The 16,619-nt window shown below is 38.1% G+C and overlaps 2 protein-coding genes across 2 annotated transcripts in view; one reads left to right on the top strand and one right to left on the bottom strand.

Moving 5' to 3' along the window:
- Positions 1 to 268: 268 nt before the first annotated feature.
- On the bottom strand, positions 269 to 2,857 carry opa3 (outer mitochondrial membrane lipid metabolism regulator OPA3). The gene is made up of 2 exons (XM_067419857.1): positions 2,681 to 2,857; positions 269 to 1,249 (listed from the first exon to the last, which is right to left on the bottom strand). The coding sequence occupies exons 1-2, from the start codon at positions 2,820 to 2,822 to the stop codon at positions 918 to 920; spliced, it is 474 nt and encodes a 157-aa protein (XP_067275958.1). The 5' UTR covers positions 2,823 to 2,857; the 3' UTR covers positions 269 to 917.
- Positions 2,858 to 3,214: 357 nt separating this feature from the next.
- The window catches only part of ppp1r13l (protein phosphatase 1, regulatory subunit 13 like), a 36,558-nt gene continuing 23,153 nt past the window's right edge, over positions 3,215 to 16,619 (top strand). Inside the window, exon 1 of the mRNA XM_067419065.1 lies at positions 3,215 to 3,366. The gene's annotated coding sequence lies outside the window, so the exon portion shown is untranslated. The remainder of the gene's footprint in view (positions 3,367 to 16,619) is intronic.

The following is a 16,619-nucleotide window of genomic DNA, read 5'->3' as shown; positions in this document are numbered from 1 at the left end:
TTTAAATTATAAAATTATAATCCAGGGTTTGTACTGTTTAATTGCCAAGTTCATAAAATATTTTCAAAAAAATGATTAGGAAGGCGACACACAAAATTACTATTTTCAACTTAAAGAGTTTAATGTTTTAACCTCTTATCCTGGGGTTGTGCCTTGAATATAGTGTGCTAAAATAATCTTAGGTGGTAATTGTGTGAAAATGCCATTTGACAACCACAAAATGTTTTCACAATTTTAATATAATCAAGATACAAAAAAAAACCAACCATCATAGAATATTTACCTTTATTTTACAATGATGAATATACACCCATATACACATGCCATATTAAACACAGCAGTCATTTTGATGCAATGGGTCATTTCTCGCAGCACACACACAGAGAAGAGCTCTGTTTGCTGTATTGACAGACACATCCATATTTACTATATGGCATTTATCATTCAAGTATCCACAATTCAAGTGCATTTTCAGATCATTAGTTAATAATGATAAATGCGCCCCTCCGACAGCATATTACATTAAAGCTGAAACTGAATTAATAATCTCATTATAATTTGTGGCAATTTCATCCCCCCCAAAAACCTGAAAAGAATCAATGAAATGTTATGAAATAATGTTGTGCGGAATTATAAGTGGTCAAATGTTTAACAGCGTCATTAAATAACTAACAACTTTCTTTTGAAAACAGTATCAATCAACCAAACAGATAATGATAAGCTTTTATAATGTTACGCTGGAGGTCAGTCACTTTTCTCTCTGTTCCTTTCTCATTTGCAGAGCCTTACGTGTATGGGAGGGCTTAACCAAGACTTTGTGTGTGTGTGTTAATATGGCAGTGCTGCACCGTGACTGAACTGTCCCCATAAACCAGTCTCTTTACCCTCCTTAGGGCATATTTTAGCGATGCATACTGTTACTTGGTGCTTGGGGCTGCCGGGAGGGACAACAGAAGTCTGTTAACCTCTCTGATTTGGGCATCCAGTGTCTCTGTGGTTAGTGCAAGCTCTCCTAGTTGTGTCTGCAGACTGGTAATGGTTAATGCGAGTTCCTCTTCCTTGCGTCTGGAGTTGGCGGCCTGGCGGCTGTACTCGAGCACCATGCAGCCTCCGCCGATGAGGAAAATGATGGCCTCGCCGAGCAGCTCTGCCCCCAGCTCCGCAGCTGCCTCTTCATTCAAGGGTTTGATGGTGGAGCCACGGAAACCCATGATTCGCATCTTCGTTTTCATCTCGATCCAGTGATATGCTACAGAGAAAACATGAGATGGAATCATTAATGACATAAAATTCATTTTTGGGTGAACTAACCCTTTAATAGAAGGATGCACTTCAGTTTTACCTTTAAACAACTTGTGTAACAGAGACTAGTCAAGTCAAGTGACCTTTATTTATAAAGAGCTTTATAAAATACAGGTTGATTTAAAGCAGCTTTACAGTGATAAGAGTTCATTTTGACTGTACAGCAGCTCTAACAGAAAACAGTGTCATTGTTCAGCTGAAGTCAGTGTTGTTGATTCAGTTCTGCAGTAAAGATTAATAATAAATTATTAAATTTATTTGTTTAATCTATAAAGCAGTTCTGCAGAAAAAAAGTGAGGCCATTGTTAGTTTACTAATTGAATGTTAAGTTAACTAATTATTAAACACATAAAAAATGACTAGTATAAACATACTACTATATTAAAAAGTATTAAAATCTATCAAAACTGCAATAAAAAAAACATTAAAATATTTTGTCAACACATAAACAATCATCAGTTTAACTATTATTACATCAATTAATCCTGCATGAAATATTATAAAAATATTATATTTAATTACTTCATTTATAAATTGATATATTTTTCTTGTATATAAATATATATTACGTTATATGAAACAAAGTTTTGTTTATTGAACAATGAAAGAAACACACAATTATTATGCTATTCATAAATGCAAACAGATATTAAGCAATGCAAGAAACAGCCTAAATAAATAAAATAATAATAATAATAATAGAAATAATAATAAATCAGGTCATTCTTCTTTTAATAGTCCAAGGTCTCTTTTTATTTCAGCAAATGGAACAATAAAAATAATAAATTCTGGGTCTTTTTTACATTTCAAACACTGCAATAATGTAAAGTAGATACAAATAAAGTCTCTTATAAACACAGAAAAATAAGGTTTCAACTTCATACATTTACATTTATGAATAAAGAATCTGCTCAGAATCAACATGAATGAAAACAGCATCCCAAATATAAAATGGGCTGTGACTTTGTCTCCTCTAACCAATAATACACATTTTTCCAGAAAATATTTGAGTGCACACAAGAGAATTAAAGGCGATCCGTTGTATCTAATGTCAAGGTTTGTTCAAAATTAAACCGGTAACAAAATCAAGAAGTAGCGAAAGGCACTTTCGCTGTACCCTCAATGACAGTTGAGTCCCGCCCCCTTTAAACAAACTTGAGCCTCATTTGTCAAAAGGGAACTTCTTTCTAGTACCTCATTTGTCACTTGGTAAATCAGTCATTGAAATAACCCAATGAGAAAAATGCAGCACTCGCGATTGGCCAGAGCCATCTCTTAACGGCTCTGCGATTGGCTGAATAGTAGACAGTGCGAATCTTTTAGATGTCTACGCCTTCAGAGGCCGTTATTAAACACGAACAGCTAAATGTCAGCTTACCTTGGGCCGGAGGAAGGCAGACATAAGTCTTAAAGAATTCACTCCTCCGTGCGCCGGCTTTTATCCTGTTAGCCACTGGTTTGCCCAATTGTCGTATGCCTAGATAGAGCAGCTTTGCAATCGGAAAGGCACCGACAACCATCTTGGCGGAAAATACGTCATCTAAGAAGGCGGGATGATAAGGACGTCATGAGGACGCTGCTCTTGACGCCGTTTAAATATTAATGAGATTTATAATACACGTTTCCCACATTTTTTATTCATTTATTTTAGTTTAAGAAAAAAAATATAAAATCCGTATCGTCCTTTAGTTTTATTTAAAGGTTGCCCAACATTTATTTAATAGCCTGTGTTTATATAATACGGACATTATTACACTGCAAACTATTACAAAACATTCCAAATAGCTCTTAAATAAATACATAATAAGAACCATAACGATACAAATAAGAAACAAATAAAAAATAAGTATATCTGCGCGCATTGTTTACCTGCGCCAGCTGTGCGTGTGAAACACCTGGGTCGGGTTTCAGACGCGGTGGGCTGGACTGAAGATCTCAGAACTTCACAGGCAAGAGTGAAACACCATTGAAATGTTTTTCAGTTAGTCATGTAACTTATCCATGCTCAGCGGGACTAAATTCTAGGACTTTACACAGCACGACAACATAATAGAGCTATTCAAGGTACAGGAATGTTTTGTTATTGTACTTTTGACTGAGAGTTTTAGCATTTTTACTTGGATTTGATTGTACAGTGGACTCGAGTGTTCGTTATGGCCAGGCCTTTTTACGAACCTTTTTAAGTATTATATATCTTAAAATATGTGCTGTTTCAAAAGTTTTTGATGCGCCTTTGTGTTAGAAAACGTGGAAGGAGGAGTCAGAGAAGCTTTAATGAGAATCAGATGTCTTGGAAAAAGCTTTTGAAGTCTGTTCTCATTGAACAATTTATTATTCATTATTCAACCTCAGTGAAGTCTTTGATTTGCTCAAAAGTTTATTCGAGCTCTTATTTATTTAGTAATAATGTAGTACTTTGTGTTGTTCAGAATATTAAAGCGTCCTAAATCAAGGCCTGTCAACATGAAAGCCCAGTTGCTTTTTGTTACATATGTTTAACCCTATAAAGCCTACTGTATCATATTTGATATATCAAGGCCTCTAAATGATAAAAAACATTGGCTTAAAAAAACAGTACACATTGTTCTAGCAAGTAAAAGGCTTTTAGTATAACTCAAAAAATGTCCACCTTCATTGTTATATTTCAAGATTAACACTTTATAATTTTTTAGACAAATCATGTTCAAATGTATGTTGAATCTGATACAACAGGCATTATTTGTACATCTCTCAAGCATAATTGTATTGCATTATACAATTATAGAGCTATGAGCATACAAATAAGAATTTAAATGTTGTCTTAAAGAGATAGCTCACCCCAAAATGAACATTTTGTCATCACTTACTCACCCTCAAGTTATTCTAAACCTGTATGAGTTTCTTTCTTCTGTTGAACACAAAATAATATATTATAAAGAATGTAGGGAACCAGACAGTTTTCGGGAGTCATTGACTATTATTGGCTAATTTATTTTTGTAGTATTATTTATGAATACCATTTTATACTATAGAAGTCAATGGCTACAGTCAACTAATTCAGGGATGACAAAATTAATTTTGGCTTAACTATCCCATTTTATTGGGCGATATATAGTGACAACTGATATTAGTATATGCATAAGAAATATGCTATAGTGTTTTAACGATCTCAATGATTTACTTGTTTGGGCCTCTTAATAAAATTCGGGTCTTTTTTTCCTCCTCCCTATTATCACTATATGAACTATTAAAGCCTGGTTTAGTACAAAACTAACCATGCCATTTCAGAAAATATATTTTGCTCAACAGTGGGTTTTTGTTTGTACATTCTTCTGAAGCAGGTCAGTAAATACCACCTTCATGCCCTTTTTGAACAGTGTTGGGAATGGGTCCAATTGTTTTAGTACTCAGTGCTGATTTATCACCAAGTTGTCGGAACTAGATGAACTGCATATCTGTTCAATCCTGTCCTGCTACAACTTGTTTCGGACATTTTTCTGTCTCCCTTTTGCACTTTATAAACCAACAAATTTGCATGCTGTTTCAATCCCGTGCCAGCCCGTCCTTGTGTGCACTGCGGTTAATGCTGTAAAGGTTGGACGCGGTCGCAGTGGATGTTAGATGTCCTGTGTGATTCACAAGGAATGTTAAGCTTGTAATTCTGAAGACTTGAGAGATTCCAGAAGCAAATGTTATTTGAGACTCTTTAGATTGCACTCCCTCACACACAGGGCTGCACAAACCATTTAGGAAAACAGAAGTGACTAATATCATGGGTCAGAAAGAATGTGAGTTGTATTAAAACTCACCTATGATATCAGGATGACTAACAGGGATTAGTCAGAATGTTTGATGGCCATCATTGTCTGAAATTACACCTGACACTCCCCAATCCTGTGTATCAACCCAAAATGTTAAGCCAGATCTGGTCAAATTTCTTGATTTGTTGAGTTTATTGTTCTGAGATTTCAACAATGGCAGGAGATGCAGTGCACTTGACGGTTTTTTCAGTGTCTTTTTGTGTCTGTCTTTGTGTTTATGTTGCTATTTCAGTATAATATGAGTTTTATTTTGCACCCAAAAATGAAAATTTGATCATTTACTCACAGAGAGTAAATGATGGCTGAATTTTTTTTATAGTTTATATATCTACAGGGAGTGCAGAATTATTAGGCAAGTTGTATTTTTGAGGATTAATTTTATTATTGAACAACAACCATGTTCTCAATTAACACAAAAAAACTCATTAATATCAAAGCTGAATATTTTTGGAAGTTTTAGTTTTAGCTATTTTAGGGGGATATCTGTGTGTGCAGGTGACTATTACTGTGCATAATTATTAGGCAACTTAACAAAAAACAAATTGATACCCATTTCAATTATTTATTTTTACCAGTGAAACCAATATAACATCTCAACATTCACAAATATACATTTCTGACATTCAAAAACCAAACAAAAACAAATCAGTGACCAATATAGCCACCTTTCTTTGCAAGGACACTCAAAAGCCTGCCATCCATGGATTCTGTCAGTGTTTTGATCTGTTCACCATCAACATTGCGTGCAGCAGCAACCACAGCCTCCCAGACACTGTTCAGAGAGGTGTACTGTTTTCCCTCCTTGTAAATCGCACATTTGATGATGGACCACAGGTTCTCAATGGGGTTCAGATCAGGTAAACAAGGAGGCCATATCATTAGATTTTCTTCTTTTAAACCCTTTCTTGCCAGCCACGCTGTGGAGTACTTGGACGCGTGTGATGGAGCATTGTCCTGCATGAAAATCATGTTTTTCTTGAAGGATGCAGACTTCTTCCTGTACCACTGCTTGAAGAAGGTGTCTTCCAGAAACTGACAGTAGGACTGGGAGTTGAGCTTGACTCCATCCTCAACCCGAAAAGGCCCCACAAGCTCATCTTTGATGATACCAGCCCAAACCAGTACTCCACCTCCACCTTGCTGGTGTCTGAGTCGGACTGGAGCTCTCTGCCCTTTACCAATCCAGCCACGGGCCCATCCATCTGGCCCATCAAGACTCACTCTCATTTCATCAGTCCATAAAACCTTAGAAAAATCAGTCTTGAGATATTTCTTGGCCCAGTCTTGACGTTTCAGCTTGTGTGTCTTGTTCAGTGGTGGTCGACTTTCTGCCTTTCTTACCTTGGCCATGTCTCTGAGTATTGCACACCTTGTGCTTTTGGGCACTCCAGTGATGTTGCAGCTCTGAAATATGGCCAAACTGGTGGCAAGTGGCATCTTGGCAGCTGCACGCTTGACTTTTCTCAGTTCACGGGCAGTTATTTTGCGCCTTGGTTTTTCCACACGCTTCTTGCGACCCTGTTGACTATTTTGAATGAAACGCTTGATTGTTCGATGATCACGCTTCAGAAGCTTGGCTATTTTAAGACTGCTGCATCCCTCTGCAATGTAGTGGACACCAGAATTCCAGGGCCCAGTTTATGGCCGGGCCCCTCTTTGCCCATAACAGTGGACAAAGGTTTGCTCCATTTTGATTGGATCTTGTTGGACTAGCACAAACAAGATGTCCAACCCATCAGATAAAGATGCTTGGACAACATCCAGACACCTCTTTGAGGGCAAGAAGAAGACCTCTAGTACCAAGCCCAGGAAGGACAGGACTTCTCATTGGTCCACATGCAGTTTCTGCCCTTCACCCATCTAGAGATTGATCCCTATTGGCCTGATTTGTGACGGCCATAAACATTCCTCGGGACCTCAGCAGTAGTGGGTGAAACAAAGAAAGACCAAAACTGATCCATCCAAATCCATTCACAACTATGTTTGGAAACCTTAAGACTGATGTAAACTACACATATCCATCTCATACTTATTCAGAGAAATAAGTATTCTCAGTGACAGCTATTTGTAATGCAACATCTTCCACAAACTCAGCTGTTAATGAACAAATGAATGAACACATGACAGTTCAATCTTTTTCCATCATGTTTGGTGTCTATGTGTTTAGTATATTGCCAAGGGTATTCTGATGGTGGTTTGGAAAGTGAGAAATGCATTGATGAACTTTAAAGACCCTTTAAAGACTTCTAACTGTGTACAGTATGCAAATGAGTTCCACAGGGGAAAGAAGGGTGGGCCACACTGTGTGCCCTCTCTGATGCCAGCAGCCAATAGCAACACTGGAATGGAGAAGCGCCAAATTGCAATCTCCTCCTATTCGGAAAAGGATAAAGGTACCCTTTCAATAGACACTCCTTGTTCTGAGTCTCCTCCACGCGAGAGACAAACAGTTCACCAAGTTCTGAGTCTGTCCCTTGAGGATTAGACTGTGACAGAGCAACCAGGTTCTGAGTCTCCACATCCGAGAGACAAACAGTTCACCAAGTTCTGAGTCTGTCCGTCGAGGATTAGACTGTGATAGAGCAACCAAGTTCTGAGCCTCTGGTTTAACCAGAGAGACAACACAAGATCAGAGGATCTGAATCTACAGCTTGTGAGGCAGTGACAGATACGACAACGTTCTGAGCCTCCAGCCTGTGAGGAAAGAGACATTAACCAACACTACGTTCAGAGTTTTAGTCCAGCGAGACGACTACAGCACGTCCCGAGTCTCCATGCTAAAGAGACCAGAGCAGATTGACCAACTTCTGAGTGTCTGGTCCAAAGAGACAGAAGACACACAGAGACATTTGCAACAAGGTTAAGCTCAGGAGAGCAAACCTTCACTTCAAGGTTCCTTCGTCTGCGTGTTCCAGATTAAGGACCTTCTGCACCTACTTCAGGGCCTCATCTGCGTGTTCCAGATTTTAGGACCCTTTGGTGCCCCAGGAGATCAGCATCCCACAGATCTTTGTGTTCAGGGCTGTTGAAACGGATTCCAGCTCCTTTCTTTACTGCACTGTCTCCCAGCAAAACCAGTGGAAGAAGTCATCACCATCGGACTGCTTACTCAACCACGTGGAACGTAAATATCACTTAACCAAACCTCTTTCTAGAGACCTTGGCATTGTTGTATATTATCAATATATGATTTTCTAATTTACATTAGACGTAATATAACTGATGCTAGTTCATAACAAATAATCATTCGTTTATTTGTTTAATGCATTATAAGGTTCTTCACCTTAGTTTTAGAGAAACAACAGTTTATCTTTCCATAAGATAACGTAACTCTTCTATAGCCACACTTTACTTACTCACATGTATTTTATGCATTTTACGCACTTTATTCCTTTATCATTCATTGTATTCATTTAGTAGTTGTGTTAATTGTTCTGTTTATCTTTTGTTAATAAAATCTATTTTATTACAATTGTGTCTTCCTTGTGCTGATAAGGCAGAAAAGGCTCTACAAGTTAGAAATCTCACCAATCTTTCAGATAAATCAGCTGACCAACTCTCCCCCCTTTACATTCATTATAAATGACTGGGCAGCCTCCTGTGCGGAGTGTTCTCATACAGCCAAGGTAAAAGGCCTTGACTAGTGTCCCAAACTAACAGGGGGGAAGGTGGTCATCTGATGTACTCATAACCACACCTTAAGTGACGTGTGATCCAAATTCACAACGTCAGCGGTGACGTGAGTACCAATCACTCTCTTACTTAGTGTCCTTGGGTGGACAAAAGTAAAAATCACTACAGCAATATATCTCACTATTTTTGACTTTTCTGAGCCTGTCAAGTCCTTCTTTTGACCCATTTTGCCAAAGGAAAGGAAGTTGCCTAATAATTATGCACACCTGATATAGGGTGTTGATGTCATTAGACCACACCCCTTCTCATTACAGAGATGCACATCACCAAATATGCTTAATTGGTAGTAGGCTTTCCAGCCTATACAGCTTGGAGTAAGACAACATGCATAACGAGGATGATTTGGTCAAAATACTAATTTGCCTAATAATTCTGCACTCCCTGTATTGGCAAAAGTACCCTAATTTTTCCCAACTCATTCTTGGAAATGTCGTCTGGAATGCCACTTAAAGTCGGATGTTGACTTGTTTACTCGGGGATGTCGGTAGGTCCTGCTTCCGATGAGCATAAATGTGAAAACAAACTTTAACATTACACGTTAAGTTTATGTTATAATAGCTTCGATTTTGCTTCTCATAAGCTGTTTTCAAAGTGAGTTTATGTTGAGTTTTTATTACTTTTTATTTTTGCCATAGGCCTAATTGACACAAAAAACACGATGTGCTCTTGTGTCGAAGTGCAATGCATGTAAAGTAAAAAATATAAATCTATTAATTCATGTTAGTTGATCCATTAAATAATACAGTTACAACTTTTAATTAAAAAATTAAAAAATCTGATGGAGCCTTAATGGAAAGTGTCACCAAACAATAAAGTATCAAAACATTTTCTAACAAGGGCATGTTTTAGTCCAGATTAAAATGTAAAAATATTTCAGTAAAAAAAAAAAAACTAGCCTAGTAATCTTTAGCACTGCGTCTGAAATCCATTTCCGCTGGCCTCCGTTACATTCATACTACACATATTCATAATGTACTATATAAAACATACTCTTTAACAGGGTATGGTATTTTTTATAAACTTGAATTCAACATATAACAAACAGTAGTACACTCAAAATGCAAATAATATACAATCTTTCTGCGAAAATATTTTTCTTTTAATTCCGCCAAGAGGTCGCGCTGTGACAATATCGATCTTCTACTAGTCACACGTCGCCACATGATGCGAATTTGCATTTGCATTGCATTTCCGCTTTCCAGTCTGATGCATTCAATTCAGTTGAATGGAAGTCAATGGGAAGAAATAGTAGTACACTCAAAATACAAATAATATACAATCTACTCCACTGCCCCTTACAGGTGCACTATGTGGTATTTTTGCAGTAAAATATCCAAAAACCACTAGGCCGGTGTTATATATTTTGTTCAGTTGAGTACTTACAATATCCCAGATGTTTCGACTATTTGTAAATTGTGAGAAAATTGCTATTTTAACTAAGGACTGGGACGTTTCAGTATTGCGTTTGAGGGAGTCGCCTGTCAATTGCGTCATATCTGCGCTACCCTCGGATTCGGCTTTTATTTGGCAGGAGCGCTTTACTCTTAGCAGTGTGAACAAGTGAACGCACAGAGTAACGTCATAACATCATTTTCAACACACTTAAATGTATCTAATATGATAAACAGAGCTGCATTACCTCAAAATCATAACCGGAAGAGCGGATCAGTGTGGGCGCCCGGCGAATGTGTCCCGTCCCGTCATAATAAAAGTCCCGGTGCTCGCGAGCCGTGTGTGTGTATAACAATCGCTCCGGCGGCCGTGCTCAGGTCCATAACACTCGCTCCTGCTCTGCTTCACACTCCAGTAACGTTAATAACCGCATCCATGAACATGATTTCTGCCCGAGTCCTATTTTCCACCGGCTGTGAGGTGAAGACCACATGTCCCAAGATGCTGCGCTCACACTTTGCGTCATCAAACTACACCTTTGTTTAGAATAGGCGCCCTCCAGTGGACGGAAAGTTGCATAGTGCACCTTTAAGGTTTTGGTGCTGTGATCAAACACCATTGTTAATACAAACATCTGAATGGCCGTTTGAATAATTTAAAGCTACACTGTGTGGTATTTTCCCCCATCTAGTGGTGAAAAGGTATTTGACCATCCAGTGAATATTAGTTTCTGTTCCTCTCAATTCCGATTTCGTTTTAACTCCTACGGTGGCAGATTACCTGTTGTGAAGAAAGCAGGCAACGTCGGCGTCCATTTTAAAATTGTTACTCCTCATGAGCTCTTTCCATCTTGGAAAGGCCACTCCAATATTCACTTTTGTCTTGTTGATTTGCCTGTTGCGTTGCCGTCTTAATTATCTTTTTCGCTTCCTTGCGACTCTGATACATATCCTCGAGAATAAGAGTGATCCTCCATCAGCAACAGACTTTCAAAAAGGCTTTTTCATATAGCAGCCTCAAGCAATCCCCCTCTTCACTTTCGACACTGTGCCATCGAGTGTTAAAGCGCAAAAGGCGAAGCTCTAATTTACGGGTATGTCCCTCTATGGCTAATGTACTTTCAAGATGGTGGGGCAACATGGCGACCGGCAATCAAACCCCTCACCCGTATGTATTTTCAATGGCATATTATAAACTTACGAGAATATTACTTGAAAGAAGTAAATATACATTAATGAGCACATATATATTTGAAAGAACTAAGTGTTTTTAGCTGAGAATAAACTAAAAAAGTTACACAGTGTAGCTTTAAATATTGTTCAGAACCAGAAAGTAGCACAGCTGATTTGTTAACAGGGTCACCGCCGGGATAATGGGTGCTTTTCTGCTGTTGCATCAGCGCCATCTGCTGTCAGAGAGTGAATGTGTGTTTTCATTCATCGCAACTTCTTCACTCGTTCTGCCATGCACTTCTCATCGATTCTCTTTATATCAGTACACACAGCGGTGTTGTGCATTTTAACCATTTGATGGGGAAAGTATTCTCAAAATGCATGAAAAAATCGGAATAATTCATAAATAATTATTCAATGTATTTTGAAGTGCCCACGATAACAATATAGTGCATGTTCATTATAGTGATATTTCTTATTACCACGCATACCGGCACACGTTTAACATCTGGCACTGCAAGATGTCATCTCTTAGCCCTTCTTTTTGCTTCTTAATTTATGCGTCATCTATACCCTCCATCTCCACTGTCACACAACTCACAACACACAACAGAAACGAAGAGTTGAACGCCATACTTAAATGACATCACTGTCAGCTGGCTTATGTCACTTCAGAGTTCCTACTGGTGGTGTGAATGCAACCAGAAAAATGGCCCTTGGGGAAAATTTTGTTTTCGGGAACCACCCTGGTGGTTAGTTCACATGACCAAGTTCGTAGGACTACCTTGAGCGAAAGCCCACAGTGTGACAATGGGGTGAGGTTCATAAGATTTGGATCTTTTGTATCCAGTCAATGGTCCATGTAATGATAAAGCTCCACTCCCCTTCAGAAGCAGCCTTTTCAAGGTTTTGAAATAAAACCCTAAAACGTACTATCATCTAAAAAGATCCATGTAATCAATGCCTTTCATTGTAAGAGCAGAGTTCTGTGCTTATGTACGTGGCCATTTTTCAACCGTTGCATATTTGTGTAATTGATTTTTATTCTTTATCTGATGAACCTCCCACACTCTCAGCAAAAAGGTACAAAAGTGGTAACTGGGGGAGTCCCTTTTCAAACACTTTTGTAACTAAAGAGTGCATATTTGTACCTCAGAGGTACATATTATTACCTAAAATGTGTATATTAGTCCTTAAAAGAGACAAAAAAATAAACCTTTTAAAAAGATACCGCCCCAGTGACAGCTTTTGTACCTTTTTTTTCTGAGAGTTTATCTGGCTCAGTTGGTTATAAATCATTACACCTGTTTTGTCCTACATGAATTCCTAAACTATTACATGCTGCTTGAATTCATGGCTTAGTTTTTTTCTTGTCAGCTAGACTATGAAACACTAGACTTGTTGTCTCTACAGCAATGACTTTGGTTATTATAGGGTAGCGTCATGTCTGAGATGTGTCATTAATGTTCACTTATTATTAAGTGACTTATATGGTTTTTGTCACTCCAAGTTGGTGAATTACTTTGGTATAACACAAAAGAAGTCAGTTGTGTTCAGAAAAACAAATACAATCTTTCAAAAAAAAAAAAAATTCTTTTAATTTTTTCAATCTTCATTGTTAGGTGAACTATTTCCTTAATTAACCTTCTGGAGAACTGTGGTGACCTAAATGGAGCTTATGTTCGTACACAATGTCCCAGTTGTTATCACGTCTGTAGATAGTGATTGGTCTGTATTTACCATTTCTTTGTAATGATTCGCCTTCAAGATGAAGCTTGATGATGTATAAACTCTTTACAAATAAAACCTGCCTAATATAAATGTAGGGCTGCAACGCCAATTTAGGATTATTTTGTTGATTAATTGGATGACAAAAAAAAAAGAACTTTTAAACCTTGATAATAAAATATTTAAAACATTAATAAATTAATCAAAAACATAGTCAAATTATTTTCTAATTTAATTCATTTTAATAATTTACAAAAATGTTGATTTAGGCTCTATTGAAACATGTGGAAAAAATATAAATATTGCATTTTAAACAAAAAATATTAGCTTTGTTTACCATTTTAACCTTCTAGTATTATTTGTCGTTTTAGACCATTCATTTATTTTATTTATTTATTTTATTATTTTAGAGAGGGGGGGGGGGGGGGTAAAATCTTCATCAGTGATTTGAAACTCGGTCCAAAAATTGTGGACTTGATTCTAAAAGTATGTAAACCCCAATACATACCGTAACACAAAGCAAGTTTTTGCAAATACATAAATCCATGAAATAAAATGTAATTATTCAGCCACAATGCAATGCAAAAATTATAATTAAGGAAGGAGTATCAAATATCACTAAAACATGAAAGTACAAAAGAGACATTCTCACTCACTCACTCACTCACACACACTCACTAGCACAGTCACTGACTCACTCACTCAATCACTCAGTCACTCACTCACACACTCACACACTTACTCACTCACTCGATCACTCACTCACACTCACTCACTCACTCACTCACTCACTAGCACAGTCACTGACTCACTCACTCAATCACTCAGTCACTCACTCACACACTCACTCACTCAATCACTCACTCACACTCACTCACTCACACACTCACTCACTCAATCACTCAATCACTCAATCACTCACTCACACTCACTCACTCACTCACTCACTCACTCACTCACTCACTCACTCACTCACTAGCACAGTCACTGACTCACTCACTCAATCACTCTCTCACTCTCTCACACACTCACACACTTACTCACTCATTCACTCACACTCACTCACTCACTCACTAGCACAGTCACTGACTCACTCACTCAATCACTCTTTCACTCTCTCACACACTCACACACTTACTCACTCACTCACTCACACTCACTCACTCACTCACTCACTCACTAGCACAGTCACTGACTCACTCACTCAATCACTCTCTCACTCTCTCACACACTCACACACTTACTCACTCACTCACTCACTCACTCACTCACTCACTCACTCACTCACTCACTCACACTCACTCACTCACTCACTCACTCACTCACTCACACTCACTCACTCACTCACTCACTCACTCACTCACTCACTCACACTCACTCACTCACTCACTCACTCACTCACTCACTAGCACAGTCACTGACTCACTCACTCAATCACTCTCTCACACACTCACACACTTACTCACTCACTCACACTCACTCACTCACTCACTCACTCACTCACTCACTCACTCACTCACTCACTCACTCACTCACACTCACACACTTACTCACTCACTCACTCACTCACTCACTCACTCACTCACTCACTCACTCACTAGCACAGTCACTGACTCACTCACTCAATCACTCTCTCACTCACTCACTCACTCACTCACTCACTCACTCACTCACTCACTCACTCACTCATTCACTCACTCACTCACTCACTCACTCACTCCTAAGGCCTCGATCACACAGAACGCGTTTTTGTAGCGAGAGGCGGCTTTTTTGAATGGATTTCGGTTGGAAGAGAGCGTTTTGCACGCTGCTTATGCGCCCTGGGCGGCTGCCGTTTTAACCGCTTGCTGCGCCTCGCGTTTTTGAAGGATCGCTCCGAGCGCAAGGAGTTGAAAAAAAGTCAACTCTGAGCGGAAAAGCGCCCGACGTCATCACGTTTTATTTTCTTTTGTCCAATCGAATGGAGAGGCGGGCCTTCCGTTGTGTTGACCGTTACATTGATTTGACTGACAGTACAGGTGATTCGGGGGTTGCCTAGAAACATAAAAAAAATACCCGCAGCGTACTGCTCTTTTCTGAATTAAAAACGCTAACCAAAAAAGGCAGTGCAGTGTGCCTCGCGTTTTTGAACCCGAAAAACGTGTTCAGTGTGATCGGGGCCTAAGGCTATATTTCTGCAATCATCTGCTTTTCATGCCTTCAGTCAGCTAAGTACAAAAACGTGCGAGGTGCAAAAGGTGTGACGATGCAGCCATGCACACTTACCAGACGCCTCGCGCTGATGATCTGCAGCCAAATCGAAATTGCATGGAAATACCACATTTGGATTATCATAAACAAGCTCTGTTACATATAACAACAAAAACTGATGGGTTTTTTGAAAATGAAACTGATATATATATATATATATATATATATATATATATATATATATATATATATCAGTTTCATTGGTATAGAATTTTGTTGTTACAAATGTAACAAAATGTATTTCTCTGTTCAGGTTTGACTGTAGTAAAATGGATGGAAAAACACTTCAAATCTTCAAAAAAAAAAAGGTATTCTAAACCTTGACAAAAGAAAATAGTATTTGAGATGATCTAAATATATATTCACCAAATAAAAGCAATACATCTTGTTGGTCACACCACAGCATTTCAGATAGTTTTCTGCCTTCAAAAATAGGACTTTTAAAGACCATGTCTCTATTTTAAAATGAAATAGCTTTAATTGAAAAATGATAAATTAGGAACAATGGGTTAAATATTGAATGAATATTGTGTTGTCAGAATTATTGCATAAATATTACTTACAAACATAAAAAAATCTGTCAAATAAACATAAACATAAAATTCTCAGAAACAAAAGTAAAATATTAAATACAAGTTTTACGTTGATTTGGCTGAACATAAAAAGGTGTTTGATCACTTTTGACTGAATGACATAACTGTGAACCGCAATTAAAAATACAGGGAGAAGTTAAAGTGGAAAAAAAGGATAAATAATAAAAACAACCATAGCAATTAACTGATAATCGATTATTATTGATCAGTTCCTGCAGCTTTATATACATTTTAAATTTATAGGACCGAGATTAAGATTTACAATATTCAATATTCAAAATGTTCCTTTGAATACATATCAGGTTAAAGAACAACTGTAACAACTGATTGAGAAACTGTGTTGAGAGAGAGAAAGTGAGCAGATGGTTTCTGTCACCACGCCCTGATTCATCAGTGGAAAGCACTGCTGTCTTAATCTTTTAGTTGTGGCTTCTGCCCCAGGCTCAGAATGGGCTAGGTCTTCTTATCAGAGCAGGACGAGAGTTATAATTAACCTTCACATTCCAGGCTCGCTGTACCAGATCCCAGTCCAACGGCATTGCAACAAAAGTGCTAAATTATCAGCCACCCCTGAAATGAGAGGTGGAGCTCCGGGATTAAGATCAGACGACGAACAAAAACAGAGTGTGTGAGAGTACAGATAGAGCGGATGATGGCTATTGTTGGGTTTTTTTTCTTTCTTTTTCCCA

Source organism: Pseudorasbora parva, chromosome 16, assembly GCF_024679245.1.
Source record: "Pseudorasbora parva isolate DD20220531a chromosome 16, ASM2467924v1, whole genome shotgun sequence".
Lineage (NCBI taxonomy): Eukaryota > Metazoa > Chordata > Actinopteri > Cypriniformes > Gobionidae > Pseudorasbora > Pseudorasbora parva.
Note: the sequence above shows the minus strand (reverse complement) of the source record. Positions and strands in the feature narration are given on the sequence as shown.